At 42.2% G+C, this 14,342-nt stretch overlaps 2 protein-coding genes across 4 annotated transcripts; one reads left to right on the top strand and one right to left on the bottom strand.

Moving 5' to 3' along the window:
- The first annotated feature begins 792 nt into the window (after nt 1-792).
- lin9 (lin-9 DREAM MuvB core complex component) lies at nt 793-11,733 on the top strand. 3 transcript variants are annotated; one of them, XM_023807051.2, is made up of 15 exons: nt 793-1,209; nt 3,813-3,845; nt 4,094-4,185; nt 5,505-5,609; nt 5,838-5,968; nt 6,194-6,319; nt 7,287-7,444; nt 7,827-7,960; nt 8,049-8,174; nt 8,261-8,362; nt 8,496-8,576; nt 8,805-8,930; nt 9,123-9,299; nt 10,320-10,417; nt 10,535-11,733. In XM_023807051.2, the coding sequence occupies exons 3-15, from the start codon at nt 4,177-4,179 to the stop codon at nt 10,638-10,640; spliced, it is 1,479 nt and encodes a 492-aa protein (XP_023662819.2). In that variant the 5' UTR covers nt 793-1,209; nt 3,813-3,845; nt 4,094-4,176; the 3' UTR covers nt 10,641-11,733. The 3 variants fall into 3 exon arrangements, with proteins under 3 accessions (XP_023662819.2, XP_023662818.2, XP_023662820.2); XM_023807050.2 differs by lacking the exon at nt 793-1,209 and adding an exon at nt 1,941-2,553; XM_023807052.2 differs by lacking the exon at nt 793-1,209 and adding an exon at nt 2,564-2,664.
- Nucleotides 11,734-11,956: 223 nt separating this feature from the next.
- On the bottom strand, nt 11,957-13,742 carry mixl1 (Mix paired-like homeobox). The gene is made up of 4 exons (XM_023807053.2): nt 13,726-13,742; nt 13,248-13,364; nt 12,903-13,126; nt 11,957-12,701 (listed from the first exon to the last, which is right to left on the bottom strand). The coding sequence occupies exons 2-4, from the start codon at nt 13,294-13,296 to the stop codon at nt 12,066-12,068; spliced, it is 909 nt and encodes a 302-aa protein (XP_023662821.2). The 5' UTR covers nt 13,297-13,364; nt 13,726-13,742; the 3' UTR covers nt 11,957-12,065.
- Nucleotides 13,743-14,342: the final 600 nt, after the last annotated feature.

Here is a 14,342-nt window from a genome sequence, read left to right on the forward strand (position 1 = left end):
AAACTTTATTTTTTCATGACTTGATGTATCCAAAATAGCTCTAGTAGCTTTTGTCCACTCTGTTTCCTGAAGCATATCATCCTGTTTACCATGCTATAATTGGTGATGGAAAGTTCGTGCTGTTCATCCCCAGAAGACCCACTTAAGATTTCATTTGTGTTTTATCTTTCAAGCAAAGGGACAATGAGGTTGTGATTTCAGTAAATTAGGTTTCCAACTAACACTCGGGAGCGTTGCGATGTGCAGTGTAAATTAATTATTTAAGATATAATACAACGCATCAGAAGTAATTGCAGTTTTCTGTTTTTTTTAACCTACTGAAATCTTGTATTTAAATGCATATTTGTCCTTAAGTTATTTTTGTATAGTATTAGACATTTAACCAGTAATACATTTGTGAAGAGTTGCTGTGGCGCTTTTCAGTCGTTGACCCAGCTATTTATTTCGAGCCTCTAAATAAGTAATGTTTTACTTCATTCGATAAGAACCTCAAATGCTTACTGCTGACAGTGAGCAAGCGAATAGGTTCGTTGTTTGATTTCGTTATTTTATACATTGCTACTTATTTTTCAGATTGCGTTCCACAGTATCGATTGAGCTTCACTATATCCAGACTGTTTTTCATTTCGTCGTTTTGTATGCTTTTATATTATAATTCCCCACAAATAAATGAAACAAAAACCAACAATCACTTTCAAACATCCCTCCCAGTTGCAACCTCTGTCCCAGGGTGCACCGCAGTATCTGTCCCATAATGCACCGCAGCCGCCATAAGAGGGTGTTTCTGTAAAACAGGTACACCCCCACCGTGATGTTTGCATCTGGAAATGAAGTACTGGCCAACCTCAATGGAAGAAATTAGTCGCGAATATATTTTGTATAAAGAGTGGTACATATCGGCGAGTTATGTTTGCGTGTAACTTTTAATGTGTTTTCCCTTAAGCCTTAGTGTAATCTCGATAAACAACAGAACATAGTGCGTGTTTTGTCAAAGTTAAGTCGCAACGCTAAAATTGTGCAGCCGTAACGTTAATGAGATGTTCTGACTGCTAGTTGCACCAGGCTTCAAACCTTAACATTAACTAATTAGTTCATGCCCCCCACTGTTCCTGGCGATCGAGCGCCCTGCAGACATTAGATCGTCGGACCTGGGATAAGCAGCGCTGACTCATGCATCTTAGCAATATGAAACAATTATCTTGTGGCACTGTGAGTGAGTAAATCTAATTTACTAACGTGCTTTTTGTAAGATGTGCATCACATTTAACTAGATGGCTCTTTACAATAAAAAGTGGAGGTTTTTCAAATTTTCACATTAAAACTCGCATTTTAAAGATGATTTAATAATTGAATGTGTTGGTAAAATATTTACATGATGTTAAGGTTAGTACTACCTCCTTTCTCGTTCAGCGTCATTTGTCAATCATTCCAAGTGGACATACTCCACTTCCAATGAGATGTATTGCAGCAGTTTGTCATCTTTTACACTGTCCCTTCCCCATTTCATCATCTTTTCATCTTCCCTATTCTTGGTACATGGAAAACAGCGATAAATTCCTTGGACGCATTCAGACCCTCCTGAGGCAATAACGCTTCATTCTTTTTTGTCTGAATCTAGTGGATGAGAGGATATGAGGGATTTCGGGCTCTGTTTGAATTTATTTTTAAGTATATGTCCGACATGAACTTATTTATTACAGAAGTATGGGAGAAAAGGCCAATCCCTGTGTACTGTGCTTGCAGTGTTCCTGAATCAGAAGATGAGTGCTAGGAATGTGTAAATAAGTGTGTAAATAAAGTGCTAAAACAACCAATTTGTCTCTGCAATTGCCTTGTGAATATTTAGCTATACTTGTTTTACAGTATAATCATACGATGTATGTAGCCTTGTTTGTCAGCTACAGTACACTTAGTTATTGGTTGTGTTTGTAGGTAAAGAATAATTTACCATTTAGGACCAACCGTAATCTGTCACACCTGATTATAATGTTCCAGCGCTCCAGAAGCAGGAATTGGCACCTAAGCAGTAGCCTGCCTATTTTTAAATGTGCGGATCACGGGTTCATAACCCTTGTCCTCGTGACCCCCTGTCCTGTATCGGTATTTCTTACCCCAAAACATTTTGTCCTACACTGATAATTGGATCAGGGTTGTTGACGTAGAAAACAAATGTGTAGGGCAGGAGGTTGGAGGATTCGCTGTCTAAAACAGACAGTTAAGTGAAACATTAGTAGCGGTATCATAATGCGAACGATATTCAACCAAGTTAAGCATTAGTAGCAGCAGAGAACTATTTATATTCATCGTCTCTCACGAGAAAACGGCTTTAATACATATAAGCAAAGTAGGCAGCCCCCGGCAAAATTTGTTTCCTGGTGTGGGCATGAGCGTTAAGCGTAATGGCGGAAGAACCAATGAGAACGACGAGGGGCGTTCATTTCGGGGGCGTTCCTCTTTTTATGAGAACGCCCCTCACTGCAATTGGACCCTTCTCCTTTGAAAAGCGGCGCGGCGGATACAAGATGGCGGAGCTGGAACAGTTGCCTGACGAAAGTGAGTAGCTAGTCAAATTAAAGTGGAGGATTTCTTAAAATAGGCTCTTCTAAAGCTAGTTTCGTTTAAGTAGTTGCGTTATAATATACATTTAGTCATGAGTTATGTGAGGTATGTTAATTTCAGGCTATATCTGTCCACCGCAAATATTCGTGGTTATTCGTGACTATCTTTAGCTGTCTTGTTATTCTCACTAAACGTGTGTTATTTCGATAGCTTACTGTCATTCAGTGCAATGGTGTTAGACAGTACGATGGTTATGACACTCGGTGTCCTGAATGATTGTTTTACGCTGACCTCAGTGTTACGTGTGGTTAATTTTGCACATAGCTCGTAACCAAGCCCTGGGAAACTGGAAGGGTAGTAGACAGGGTAGTTGGAGTTTTGTTGATTTCTGCAGGGATGCCCCCCTCCGTTGACAGCATTACTGCGTTATTCAGTTCACCATTTTGGTAGCTACATTGATTAGTTACATAGCCAACTGGTAAAACGGACAACAAAATACGGGTTTTCTATGTGGATAGTAAAGTACGAACTGATCATAAGGGTATGGATATTAAGCGACGTAATAACGTTATTGTTGTTTAGGTCTGATTGCCTGTCACTTTATAATTTTGTTTTAATGGTGGCTGACTTGTCAGTTTCTCTGATTCGGCAATTAATAAAATTGCTTTTCCGGCAAAATAATAGTGAGGCATTCATGTTCTGTGTTTTTGATGGATGACTGTATTTCTACCACTTTTTTGTGGCTGAATCTATGAAAAGTTCATCTGAAATCTTTTGCCATTCAGTAAACTTATTAAATCTAAGGGTGCCCCTGCTCCGTTACAATACTGTCTTTCTAACTGAAGGACGTTCTATAGCTTTCATTTCTTATACAGTGTGAATGTATCCTGCTATATTAATTATTGAAAGGGAATTATAACTGTTCCCTATAACCATCAAATTAATTCGACATTGTTGCATATGCACACGGTGAACGCATGGTTGGCTAATTGTCATGTAGGTCTTTACCCCCTGATTAAATTGAGTACCGCCTAGGTGGCGAGTGACTGAGGGTGATGCCAGCCTCCCCAGTGGAACAAATGAGCAGCTCCTTCAGAAATATAATGCATAGTGCTGTTGCTTGTCTTTTTTGTTTTTTTTTGTGGTTGATAATTGTAGTTTTCACTGCTGTGTTTCTCATGTGTAATTGCTGATCTGAGGTCTGTTTTTGTTGTGTTTTGGTTGCCCCTAATAATGTTTTCTGTTGTGTTTAGGTTCCTCAGCTAAAGCTCTTGTGAGCCTGAAAGGTAATGTATATTATCAGGTCACACTGGGTTTGATAGCATGGTAAAATTCCACCTGAAACATCAATTGGACAGTGTCTGCTCATGATTTCCAAAAAAATATATATTTTTTTAAAAGAAACAATTTTTAAAACAAACGAAAGGTGTGTATATACATCCATACAAATTACCTTATCGATGACCATGTGGGACGATTCAGAGGAATTTTGGGTAATTTACCCAAATTTTCATTTTCATTTCTTGAATTCCAGAAGGAAGTCTGGCAAATTCATGGAATGAGAAGTACAGTGTAGTAAGACCCCAGAACTCCAGGGGGAGGGGTACCTGCTCCCCAATGGAGATGGTAAGATGCTTACCTCACATTAACAACCACACAAATTATGTTCACTGCATTTGTCTCAGTCATTCCATTTTAATTCAACTAATTTCCAAAACAAATCACTGTTTTTGATTAAATTCGGCATGGGATTACCCATTTTCTTCCATCTATTCGTTCTATCCATTATCCACTGCTTATCTGTGGTCGGGTCATGGGGCAGCAGTCTAATCGGGGATGCCCAGACCTCCCTCTCACCAGCCACTTCCTCCAGCGGGGGGGGGAGAGAAATACCAAGGCTTTCCCAAGCCGGCTTAGTGAGAAAATCTCTCCATCTTGTCCTGGGTCTGTCCCAGGGTCTCCTCCCGGTTGGACATGCCTGAAATGCCTCCACAGGATGCAGGAACCAGGCTCTGTTCACTGTGGAGCAGCAGCAGGTCTTTGAGCCCCTAGCCCTATCTCTATGGCCGAGTCCAGACACCCTGCAGAGGAAACTCATTTCTGCCGCTTGTATCTGAGATCTCATTCTTTCGATCACCACCCAAAGCTTGTAACCATAGGTGAGGTAGGAATGTAGATCAACTGGTAAATGGAAAGCTTTGCCTTCCTGCTCGGCTCCCTCCGTACCATGACAGAATGGTATAGCATCTGCGTCACTGCCAACACTGCACCGATCAATCTCCGTCTCCTGTTCCCTTCTTCCCTCATACCTTTAATGGTCCTGCCCGTGTGCCTTTAGGAACATGCAGAAAAAGCATCGAATAAGTTGCGTGCTTTTGAGTCGTGCGTATTATCCCCTCATCAGCGTGGTCATAACCCGAAAAAGACGGTTTGGCCATGCAAAAAGCATAATTAATCCATCAAGCAATAAAAGGGTGTTGCACCCTTTTTTTTTTTTTTTATGATTTATTTATTTTTTATTTTGTATGTAAAGCTAATCCGCATAACCTCTCAGTTTCGCAATAACAGCATGGCAGTAGCCCTCTGTGCGTATGCAGGAAGTCCCCGAGTTAACGTCTGATTTGCAGCATTTTTAATTTCTTCTGTTTTGGGGTGTACATCTCATCAAGGGGACCAAGTAAAAGGTCAGGATTTCATATATATGCCATTTGTACATGAATGTTAAGTTTGATAATACCAAGTACTCTTTCAACTTTCCAGTGAACTATAGCTGAGTCCTGTAGCTGTAATAATAGTCACTGCTCATTAAAACCCCATTATAATTTTATCTTATAATCATTTTTGTTACCGCCGATGAAGAAAAAGGTGCCTTATTCCTTATTTTAATAAACATTTCTGAGTTCTGGATGGTAGGTATAAATCATACCATCTGTTTTGGATTCAAGCCAAGAAGCTCAAAAAAGAGCCGTTTGGTCTATGAGGAGGACAGCAGACAGGCGGTCAGCTTCCTGTCTCCTCGAAGAAGCCAGCGGGTGACCACTGTACCTCAGGTGAGCAGAACCTTCAGAACAAGTAAGATCTGTTTAGTTAGTCTTTAAGGCAGAATGGGGGGGGGCATTTGTGTGGTATAGTTTGTACTTCTTACCTTTTTTCTATTTTTGTATGTATGTGACACATCTCTTGACTCTTGACTTGACATAGAGGTGCATATGAAATGTTTGGGGGAGGTGGACTCCTTCTGGGTGATTAAAAAGCTCTGTCTCTGGTCTCTGCCACAGAAGTTTGCGAGTGTTCCAGCACCAGACAAGAAGGCCTCACAGAAGATCGGTCTGAGGTTGAGGAACCTCTTGAAACTCCCCAAGGCCCACAAGTGGTGTATTTATGAGTGGTTTTACTCGGACATCGACAAGTAAGCCTTGTCCAGACTGAAGTAGTCGCACGCCTACAATTCAGTTTTTATTTACATAGTGCACTTTCACAACATTGTTTTGAGGCAATGTACTTTACATTATTGACTGCCCAAAACCTCCAGTGAGCTCCAGTGGTGTGATATCTAGTTATGGAACGACTGTGGGTTTGGTCCTTTTTTTTAATTTTTTTAAATTGCGTTTTATGTTGTGGTTTCTTTTCATAGGCTCTTGTTTGAAGGCGACAATGACTTCTGTCTTTGTCTGAAGGAATCTTTCCCGAACCTGAAAACGAGGAAGTTGACCCGGGTGGGATGGGAAACGATAAGGAGGCTGATGGGGAAGCCGAGACGGTGTAGTATATGTTTATATATCTTCTTGTTTTATAGGACTTTGTGTAGATGTTTTGAGTTCTAGGGTTACAACAAATCAGGCCATGTATGTGGAAAATAAACACTTCAGTATAATGGGGGGGGGGGGAGAAAGAGGCTTAATTTGTGGGGAAATTGGTTAATTTTTGTATATTCTGTATCGGTTTGTGTCGGGCAAGGCACACATGTACAGCTTTGGAAAAAATTGAGACCACAGCAAAATTTTTAGTTTCACTCGTTTCTCAATGTATGGGTTTGTGCCTGTGTGAAACTCCAACCTGGCTCTTCCCTGCTTCTCAATGATGAAGAGCTTCTTCCTTGCTTTATAGGACTTCAGTCTTCTAACAGCCTGTTACAAACTTGTCCTAGCAGTGCACTTCACACCTGCACTTAATGTTTCCCATTCTCTTTGAAGGTCACTTGACGTCATCCTCCAATTCATTTGGCATTGTTGAAGGTCATCTCTGGCATTAGACTGTCGCTTCTGCCCTCTACCTGGCAGGTTTCTCGTCATTCCCTGTGTCTCATGCTTCACATTGTTCTTGTGTACTGATGTCTTAGAAATTGTGAGCCTGGAAGCAGCCTGCAGCTCAGTGTAACCTTCTGCCAGCAAAACCACAATTAAACCAGGATTTAGCAATGTAGATTCGTCAAATATGCGGTGGTCTCATAATTTTTATTTTTTTTCCAGAGCTATATATCGAAGTGAGGTAATGTTTGGGTTCAGAACATAGGATCAGCCAGTTTCCAACATCACCAAAGCAATTGGGGTTTAGGCCCTCATGAAGGGTGATATTATTACTTAAGAAGCATAGGGAATACCAGGTAGTGGACATCTTTAGATGTCGTCTGCTCTATTTTTGTTTGTGGTTTGTCATTTTAATTCTAGGCCCCGGTTGGAAATTGTCTTGTGACCTTATGATGCTGAATGTCTTCCTCTCTCCATCAGGTGTTCATCCGCTTTCTTCACAGAGGAGCGATCATTGCTGAATGAGAAGAGACAGAAAATCCGCCTGCTGCAGCAGAGGAAGCTGACGGACGTGTCGCACTGCAAAGACCTGCCAGAGAACATCCCTCTGCCTTTGGTCATCGGCACGAAAGTCACTGGTAAGCTTGGGGGACTGTTCCGAAATTGCAGAGCTCGGAGACCTTTCTGGGCCACCTACTGGAGAGGTAGGCGTAAGTGCAAGCCTCCAGTTCCTTAAAAATCTGTCTTGCAGTGCATTCATTTATTTGAGTATAATTTATAAACCCAACCATAGGCAGTTCTTGACCCTGCTGGGGGGGGCATCCCAAGTGGGCTAACCCTACAATCACCCCTGGCCTAAATTCTCATTAAATTAATTTCCATCCTTAATTAAATAATGCATCTTAACATCCTTTAGAAGTAAAAACAGCCATTCCCAAGAAGTTTAAGCAGTTAGAATTATTAAGGTAGTCTGTGGTGTTTCCCCATGGTAACTCGCGTGTGGTGTGTTCTGTGCCCAAGCCCGCCTAAGGGGAGTTCATGACGGCCTGTTCACTGGACAGATCGATGCTGTGGACACCAGTGCGGCCACTTACAGGGTGACCTTCGACAGAAACGGTCTAGGGACGCACACTGTGCCTGACTACGAGCTTCTCGTGAGTGCTGCATGCTTGCCGCCAGTCACTCTCCCTGCCTCTCACGTTCAGCTTTACCATGACCTGTCACCTGTCCTCCCTCCTCCAGAGCAACGAGCCCCACGAAACGATGCCCATCTCGGCCTTCGTGCTCAAACAGCGGCCCAATCATCTCCAGGGTCTTCTGACCCCGCCTCGTGTGTCGTACTCCCCGCCAGTCGAGCCAGTTGTCTTGGTAACTTACCAACTAATTAATTTTGATTGGTACAAGACTATAGAATGTTTATTACTTAACTTAAACCTGATTGGCTTTTCTGACAGGATGGTGACCCGCTATTGGGCCAGTCGCCATGGAAGAATAAGCTGTTTGCTGCCGAAGGGGAAACGCTGGGCGGCTTCCCTGTCAATTTCCTTGTGCAAGTGGTAAGCGTGTCCGAACACGGGCCACCCGTGTTTGCAATCTGTTTGCACGCGATAGAAGGTGCGTGAGCCGCGTCGCCAGATGCTTCTGAGAAATGGGCTGGAAACGTTCAATTAAGAAGCATCTCTGTTTCAGACAAGGCTGTCAAAGATCCTGATGGTCAAGAAGGAAAACATTAGACAGTTAAAGGACATGAATGCAGAGGCTGAGAAACTGGTTTGTAGTTGCTCTGTATCAATGTATAATAATATTTGTTCATTCCGATTTCTCACATTGCTGCCAAATGAAAGGCTTCCCTCGGAGTTGGAGATTTTGAAAAACTTGAATGAATTTCAGCAGCTGTATTAAACATGATATTATTGCATTGACTAGGTTTTTTGTTGTGAATTTCAGTGTGGTGAAGTTCATTGATGTAATTCTGCGATGCCTGTCTGCTTTCGACAGAAATCTTGCTCCATGTCTATAGGGTTTGAGTTCCAAAAGAGGTATGCCACTGTTGTTTTGGACCTGGAGCGGCTCAACAAAGATCTGAGTGAAGTCCTGCATGAAGTGCAGCAGTACTGTTGCGAGGTGAGGCCTCTCGGTCTCTGTCCAGACAAGAGGCAGCTGTTTTGTATTTTGGGGGGGGGGGGAACAAGGCTTCCTGTGACGTCGTCTCCGCGTCCACTATTGCTTTAGTTATTGCTGATTAGACCAAAGGTTCTTGCTAGATGTTAAGCTTCAGTCATAGATGTGGAACCTGGGTTTGTCTGTGGTCTGCAGTTGGCCCCAGAGCAGGGCATGCAGCCAGCCAACCTTGCGATCGACCTGCGAGGACGCTGTGAGGATGAGGCCCGCGAGACAGTCCGGCAGGCTCTCCACGACAGCCAGCGCCGCGTCCGCAGCCAGAGCCTGACCGACCTGATTTCTGGGCTCACCGCGCTCCTCCTGCAGATAAAGGTAGTTTTTCATGCTCACATGCTGTCTGACACCTGGTGTTAAGAGCTGGGAAGCCTGCTTAAATTTATCAAACTAAATGCTGTATCACTGCAAAAAGAAATGCATGATTTATAACATCAGCTATAAAATTCAGCATTAATGGGGAGTCAGATAATTGCTATTCTGTTTAATCAATATTTAAGTTTCACTACATAAGAATTTATTAGCTAATTGGACAGTAAATGAATCTGTTCCTGTTTGAGTCTTCAAACCCAAATCTTTTGAAGAACATCAGTTTGGACAGTAAGGGTATAAATCAGACATTTGAGCTGCAGCAGAAATGAGCAAACTGGTGGCCAATTATTTTTCAGCTCCAAAGTAATGAATACACTCAAACTTGCCAAAATACCCCAATGCCAGATTACAAAACCAACTAAAACATGCTTAATTTGCACAAATACAGGTACATTGGAATCCTTCCCTTTGCAGACCCCATCTTGTTCTCCAAAGCTTGGGGGTCACAGCGCAGGGTCAGCCAAGGTGTGGGGCCCCTGGGGGTTAGGGGCCTTGCTCAAGGGCCCACAGACATGTGACAGTTCTGCTGAGGCCAGGGCTCAAACCGGGGATCTTCTGATCACAGGCAGAGTCTTAGCTCGCTGAGCCGCACACAGAACTGGAAGCTAGTCCTGATTGTGAAGGATTCTGTTTATTCACATTCTATGTTCACATTTAACAAAGCTGTTTATTTTGTAATCTTTTCTATAATTGCATTTCTGTCTTTTTGGAGAGGGCCTGAAGCAGGGAGGGACATTAGATCAATAGCCATAACGGTTCTTGGCTTTGTCTGTAGCAGCAGGTGCCGTAATGACACGTCCAATACCCTCTAACTGGCCACAATTTTCCAGTAATTCTAGCGTTTGTGACGGCTGTTCGTTATACTTCACACTGTCAGACTAGTCGGTCCACTACGTGTCTTACTGTAAATAAGACCAGGTCAAGACTCAACTCTTCGGAAACTCAAGTTGCGTTTTTGTTTCATAGGGTCTGGCAGAGGGAAACGACTTTAATTCTTTTGAATTTAAGTCATTGTCTGACTCCCTGAGTGACATCAAGGGCTCTATAGATGGTTCCAACCTGAGGTAAGAATCTCCCGTTCTTGATCATTGCAGTAGAAACTGTTTTATGACGTGAACTTCCACATTCTAGAGCTGGTGAATTATTATTCGTAATTCTCCCCCCCCCCCCCCCCCCCCCAGCTGTTTTCAGAATAATGTTGAGATTCACATAGCTCACATTCAGAGCGGCCTGAGTCAGATGGGGAATCTTCACGCCTTTGCTTCCAACAACACTAACAAAGTGTGATGTTTCGCTACTATCTTCTGCATCATAAGGAAAACTGCTGTCTGCAGAGAGCTGCCGGTCGGTCGTCAAGGCAGTTCCCATCCAAAGGACTTCATGAAATGCTTGTCCTGTATCCACAAGATTCCATGTCACTTTTTTGAGCCGAATTTTTGTTCCCTTGCCAGTTGTGTACTGATTTTTAACATTCATGGTGGTGTTGATGCAGGCTGTGCAGTCCTGGTGGGTTTTCAATATTGCTCCAACAGCTTCTCATTTTCTTTGTCACCTTGTTTTGTGTTCAGTAAGCATTTCCTGCTTTTAGTAATGCAATGCCTAAAACCGAAAATGTTCCAGGGCTGAATTTTGGTAAAATCACAACTTGCATGTTAACTTTCAGGTGCAGACAATGTATCCGCTTTTAGTACATGTACTGGTAAGTACATTAGACTTTAACTACCTCAGGCTCTTCTGAATAGATGCGTGTACCGCCCAATATTGCTTACATTTTCTGCCACCAGTTCCTTCATTACAAAATGTTTTGTGCCAAAAAGGGGCTATATCTGTGTGGTATTTCTAGAGGCATGTTACAGGAAGTGACATCTGTTTGACACACTAATTGTTGGAATTTGCAGAAACATGCTCACCTAGAAGGACATCTTGTCATTTATGAAATGCAAGTATAAGGACGTTTTTAATTTTGTTGATTGGCTAGAAATGAAGGGTTTTTTGTATATACTGTACAGTTTTAAAAACGTTTCTGCTTTTATTGTAGTATATTGGGATGCCTTAAAGGCATCTTTTGTACTTTCATGTAAATACTTTAACATTTGTGTACGAGTCAATATTTTTCTAAAGCTGACTTGTGACTATCTTGACGGACACGAATGATATCCAACATAACCTATCCATGGATACCTCCCCTTTCTCTTCTGTAAATGACGTCATTATGTAGCTAGTGCGTTATTCTCCGAAGTAAAGTGTGTATTTCAAGGCAAAAGTAAAATGTCCTTCGAAAGGAATGCTGGTGCCGTAAACCGAAACGAATGGTTTCCGTTTGTAAATATTTGTTGTTTTTGCTTGGGGGGAGGGGGGGAATAAATTATTGATTTGATAACTTTTGGCAATGTTCTGTTTTTCATTGTTAACAACATGTGTATACACCTGGCCTCTGACCGCCCTTAAAATATTTATTATGCAGAAATACAACGATTCTGACAAGGGTAGAAGGTGGATTGATAAATAGGTCCTACTAAAATCATTGAATGATAATAAACGTGTCGATCGGTGTTTTATTAAAAATTTTATGAATGTGATTAATGGCTTTTTTTTGTTGCTTAAATACAATAAATAATTTCGGCGAAAAATATGAACAGAGCAATATTTCTAATTACGGATGTGAATACATATTTAAAATAAAAACACGATTTTTTTTTTTTGTCGAAATTACTAATTATAAATGAAGTCGTTAAAGTCAGATATCGTTCCGGTTTCCCAGTCGGAATCGGAATCCGAAAGTTTGTCGCCAGACTCGGAGTCATTGATTGGAGAGAAACTTCGGAAGCCGCCCAGCCCGGTCTCCATCCGCATAGCCCCGACTGGGGGCATCGATCCCTTGGGTGGTGACCTGCTGAAGGTGGTACATGAAGGCAATGGGGGGATCACAACTTTCATCTCGGGTCCGATAGTCTTGTTCGGAGGGAAGTTGTCGTAGTCCACCAGAACATGATTGGGCTGGTTACTGACGCTGTGCTGCAGAAGGTGCGCGTTTTCTTTGCGGTAATGCAAGACACCGCTGTGAGCTACTGCCGCAGCACCGGTATCTGTCTGCTGGTGCCCGTCAGCTGCCTCGTAATGCCCGTAGCTGTTGCAGTGCGGGGGTCTGGCCTTCGGCCGCGCATCTTCCGTAATGCTGGTCAATGGGGTTCTGAAGTCCTTTCCCGGCGTGTAATGGGCCATTATCTGCATCTCTGCCGGCATCCTATTCTGGAGCTGCTTTAACGGATGGCTGGGGCTGCTGGGCTTCAATGATGCGGGGATCCCCGTTAGACGTCTGGATTTTGCTCGTCTGTTTTGGAACCACACCTGGAAATAAAGAGCCAAGATTGTGTTAAATCCATATAGGCCTACACGTCATATGCAGCACATATGCCAGATAGTCGTCAAGAAAGTATGTAATTCGCTAATTGCAACAGGCCTAATCAACGTGTCTAATGTAACCACTGCTAATTGCACAATAAAATATAAGTACAGGATCATTGTACTTATGCTGCACATATTGCTTACCTGAATTCTGGATTCCGGCAGTCCCGTCAGAGCCTCCAGTCTTTCGCGAAGGTATATGTCTGGATACATGGTATCGGAGTAGACCTTTTCTAAGACCTCGATCTGCTGCTGGGTGAAGTTAGTCCTCTTTCTGCGGTGGGTCAGCAATGCCACACTGTCCGTCCTCGGACGGACGGAGTCTGTAACGCCGTAGAATCCCGGCAGGTTGGTCGTTGCACTGAATTCTGCAGGAAAAGTTAAAATCCATCAATGCATGTCTGCGCTGAAATACTCATTGAAAGTAAACTCGACATTCATTTAATATGAAAAGGATAAAGAAAATGTAAAGCTTTCTAAATTACCAACCTGATAAAGGCATGTGGACAGTATTGTTGAGTTTCCCCCCTGAATACATCTGAAATTCAATGCTAGTATCCAAATTGACTTGAACGCTGAAGTTACTCCTCCGATTACTTGTTCGCACTGAAATGACATTCACCAGGGTTCGACTTATATCCTGCTTCGCTTTTTTGGGTGATCAAAGTCGAGTTGAAACGTGTGAACGCACGGCGATTTACTTCGGCTGACACCGAAAATTCAGCCGTCTGATGGGTGGTAGGTGTGAAGTTACGGCCCGAATTCAGGCATCCGTTAGATAATCTGTAGGGGTATTAATGGGCTTCTCGCAGGCAATACACATACCGCTTCCAATACTTTAAATGACATGTTTAAATTATAACGTAGAGCAAGAATTTATTAAGAAGTTATTCTGGTCAGCTGGTTGGCGTGACATTTTCGAGACAAATTTGCACACTTATTTACATGTATGCAAGAGGTTTATTACCTTGTAAACAGTCTGTAGGATATTCAGCCTGCCCCAGCGTTTTTGATGTATGGCTAATTTTAGGTTTGTAATGGTATATAATAATGGAATAAAATTGCCGTAAGATTTCTTGCGTGCGCCCGAGAGTCTGAACGTGTCACGCCAGGTGCGTGAGAGTTGGCAACCCTGTAACATGATTTCTTATACAACTCACATAGGCTAACTATAGTTCCTATTTGATCAAATACATTTTTAAAAGCTACGTTTTGTTGTCTGTGAGGATACATTTTTAAAAATTGTGAAGAATGTTGGAAAAATTAAAACATTTCGAAATGTAATTGTTTATTTAAACGTTTCTTATTTTGCTTTGGGGTGTTAGGCCTATATTTAGGAATATTAACATTTATTTAATCATATTAAAATATTTTCTGACCGCTAATGCTATGTATGATAATAATGCTGTTTATTTGCATTCACTACAGTCCTTTTCCCCGCTCTGCTAGGTATGAAAATGTCAGCTGTTAACTTGTTTATGAATTCTTTACTTAGTGCTTAATGGTTGTTGGTGAGAGGCTGCTGTTATTTTACCATACCTTTGTAATTCCAGCTTGTTGTGTTTGAAAAAAATGTCTTGTGTA

Source organism: Paramormyrops kingsleyae, chromosome 19, assembly GCF_048594095.1.
Source record: "Paramormyrops kingsleyae isolate MSU_618 chromosome 19, PKINGS_0.4, whole genome shotgun sequence".
In the NCBI taxonomy this organism is placed as follows: Eukaryota; Metazoa; Chordata; class Actinopteri; order Osteoglossiformes; family Mormyridae; genus Paramormyrops; species Paramormyrops kingsleyae.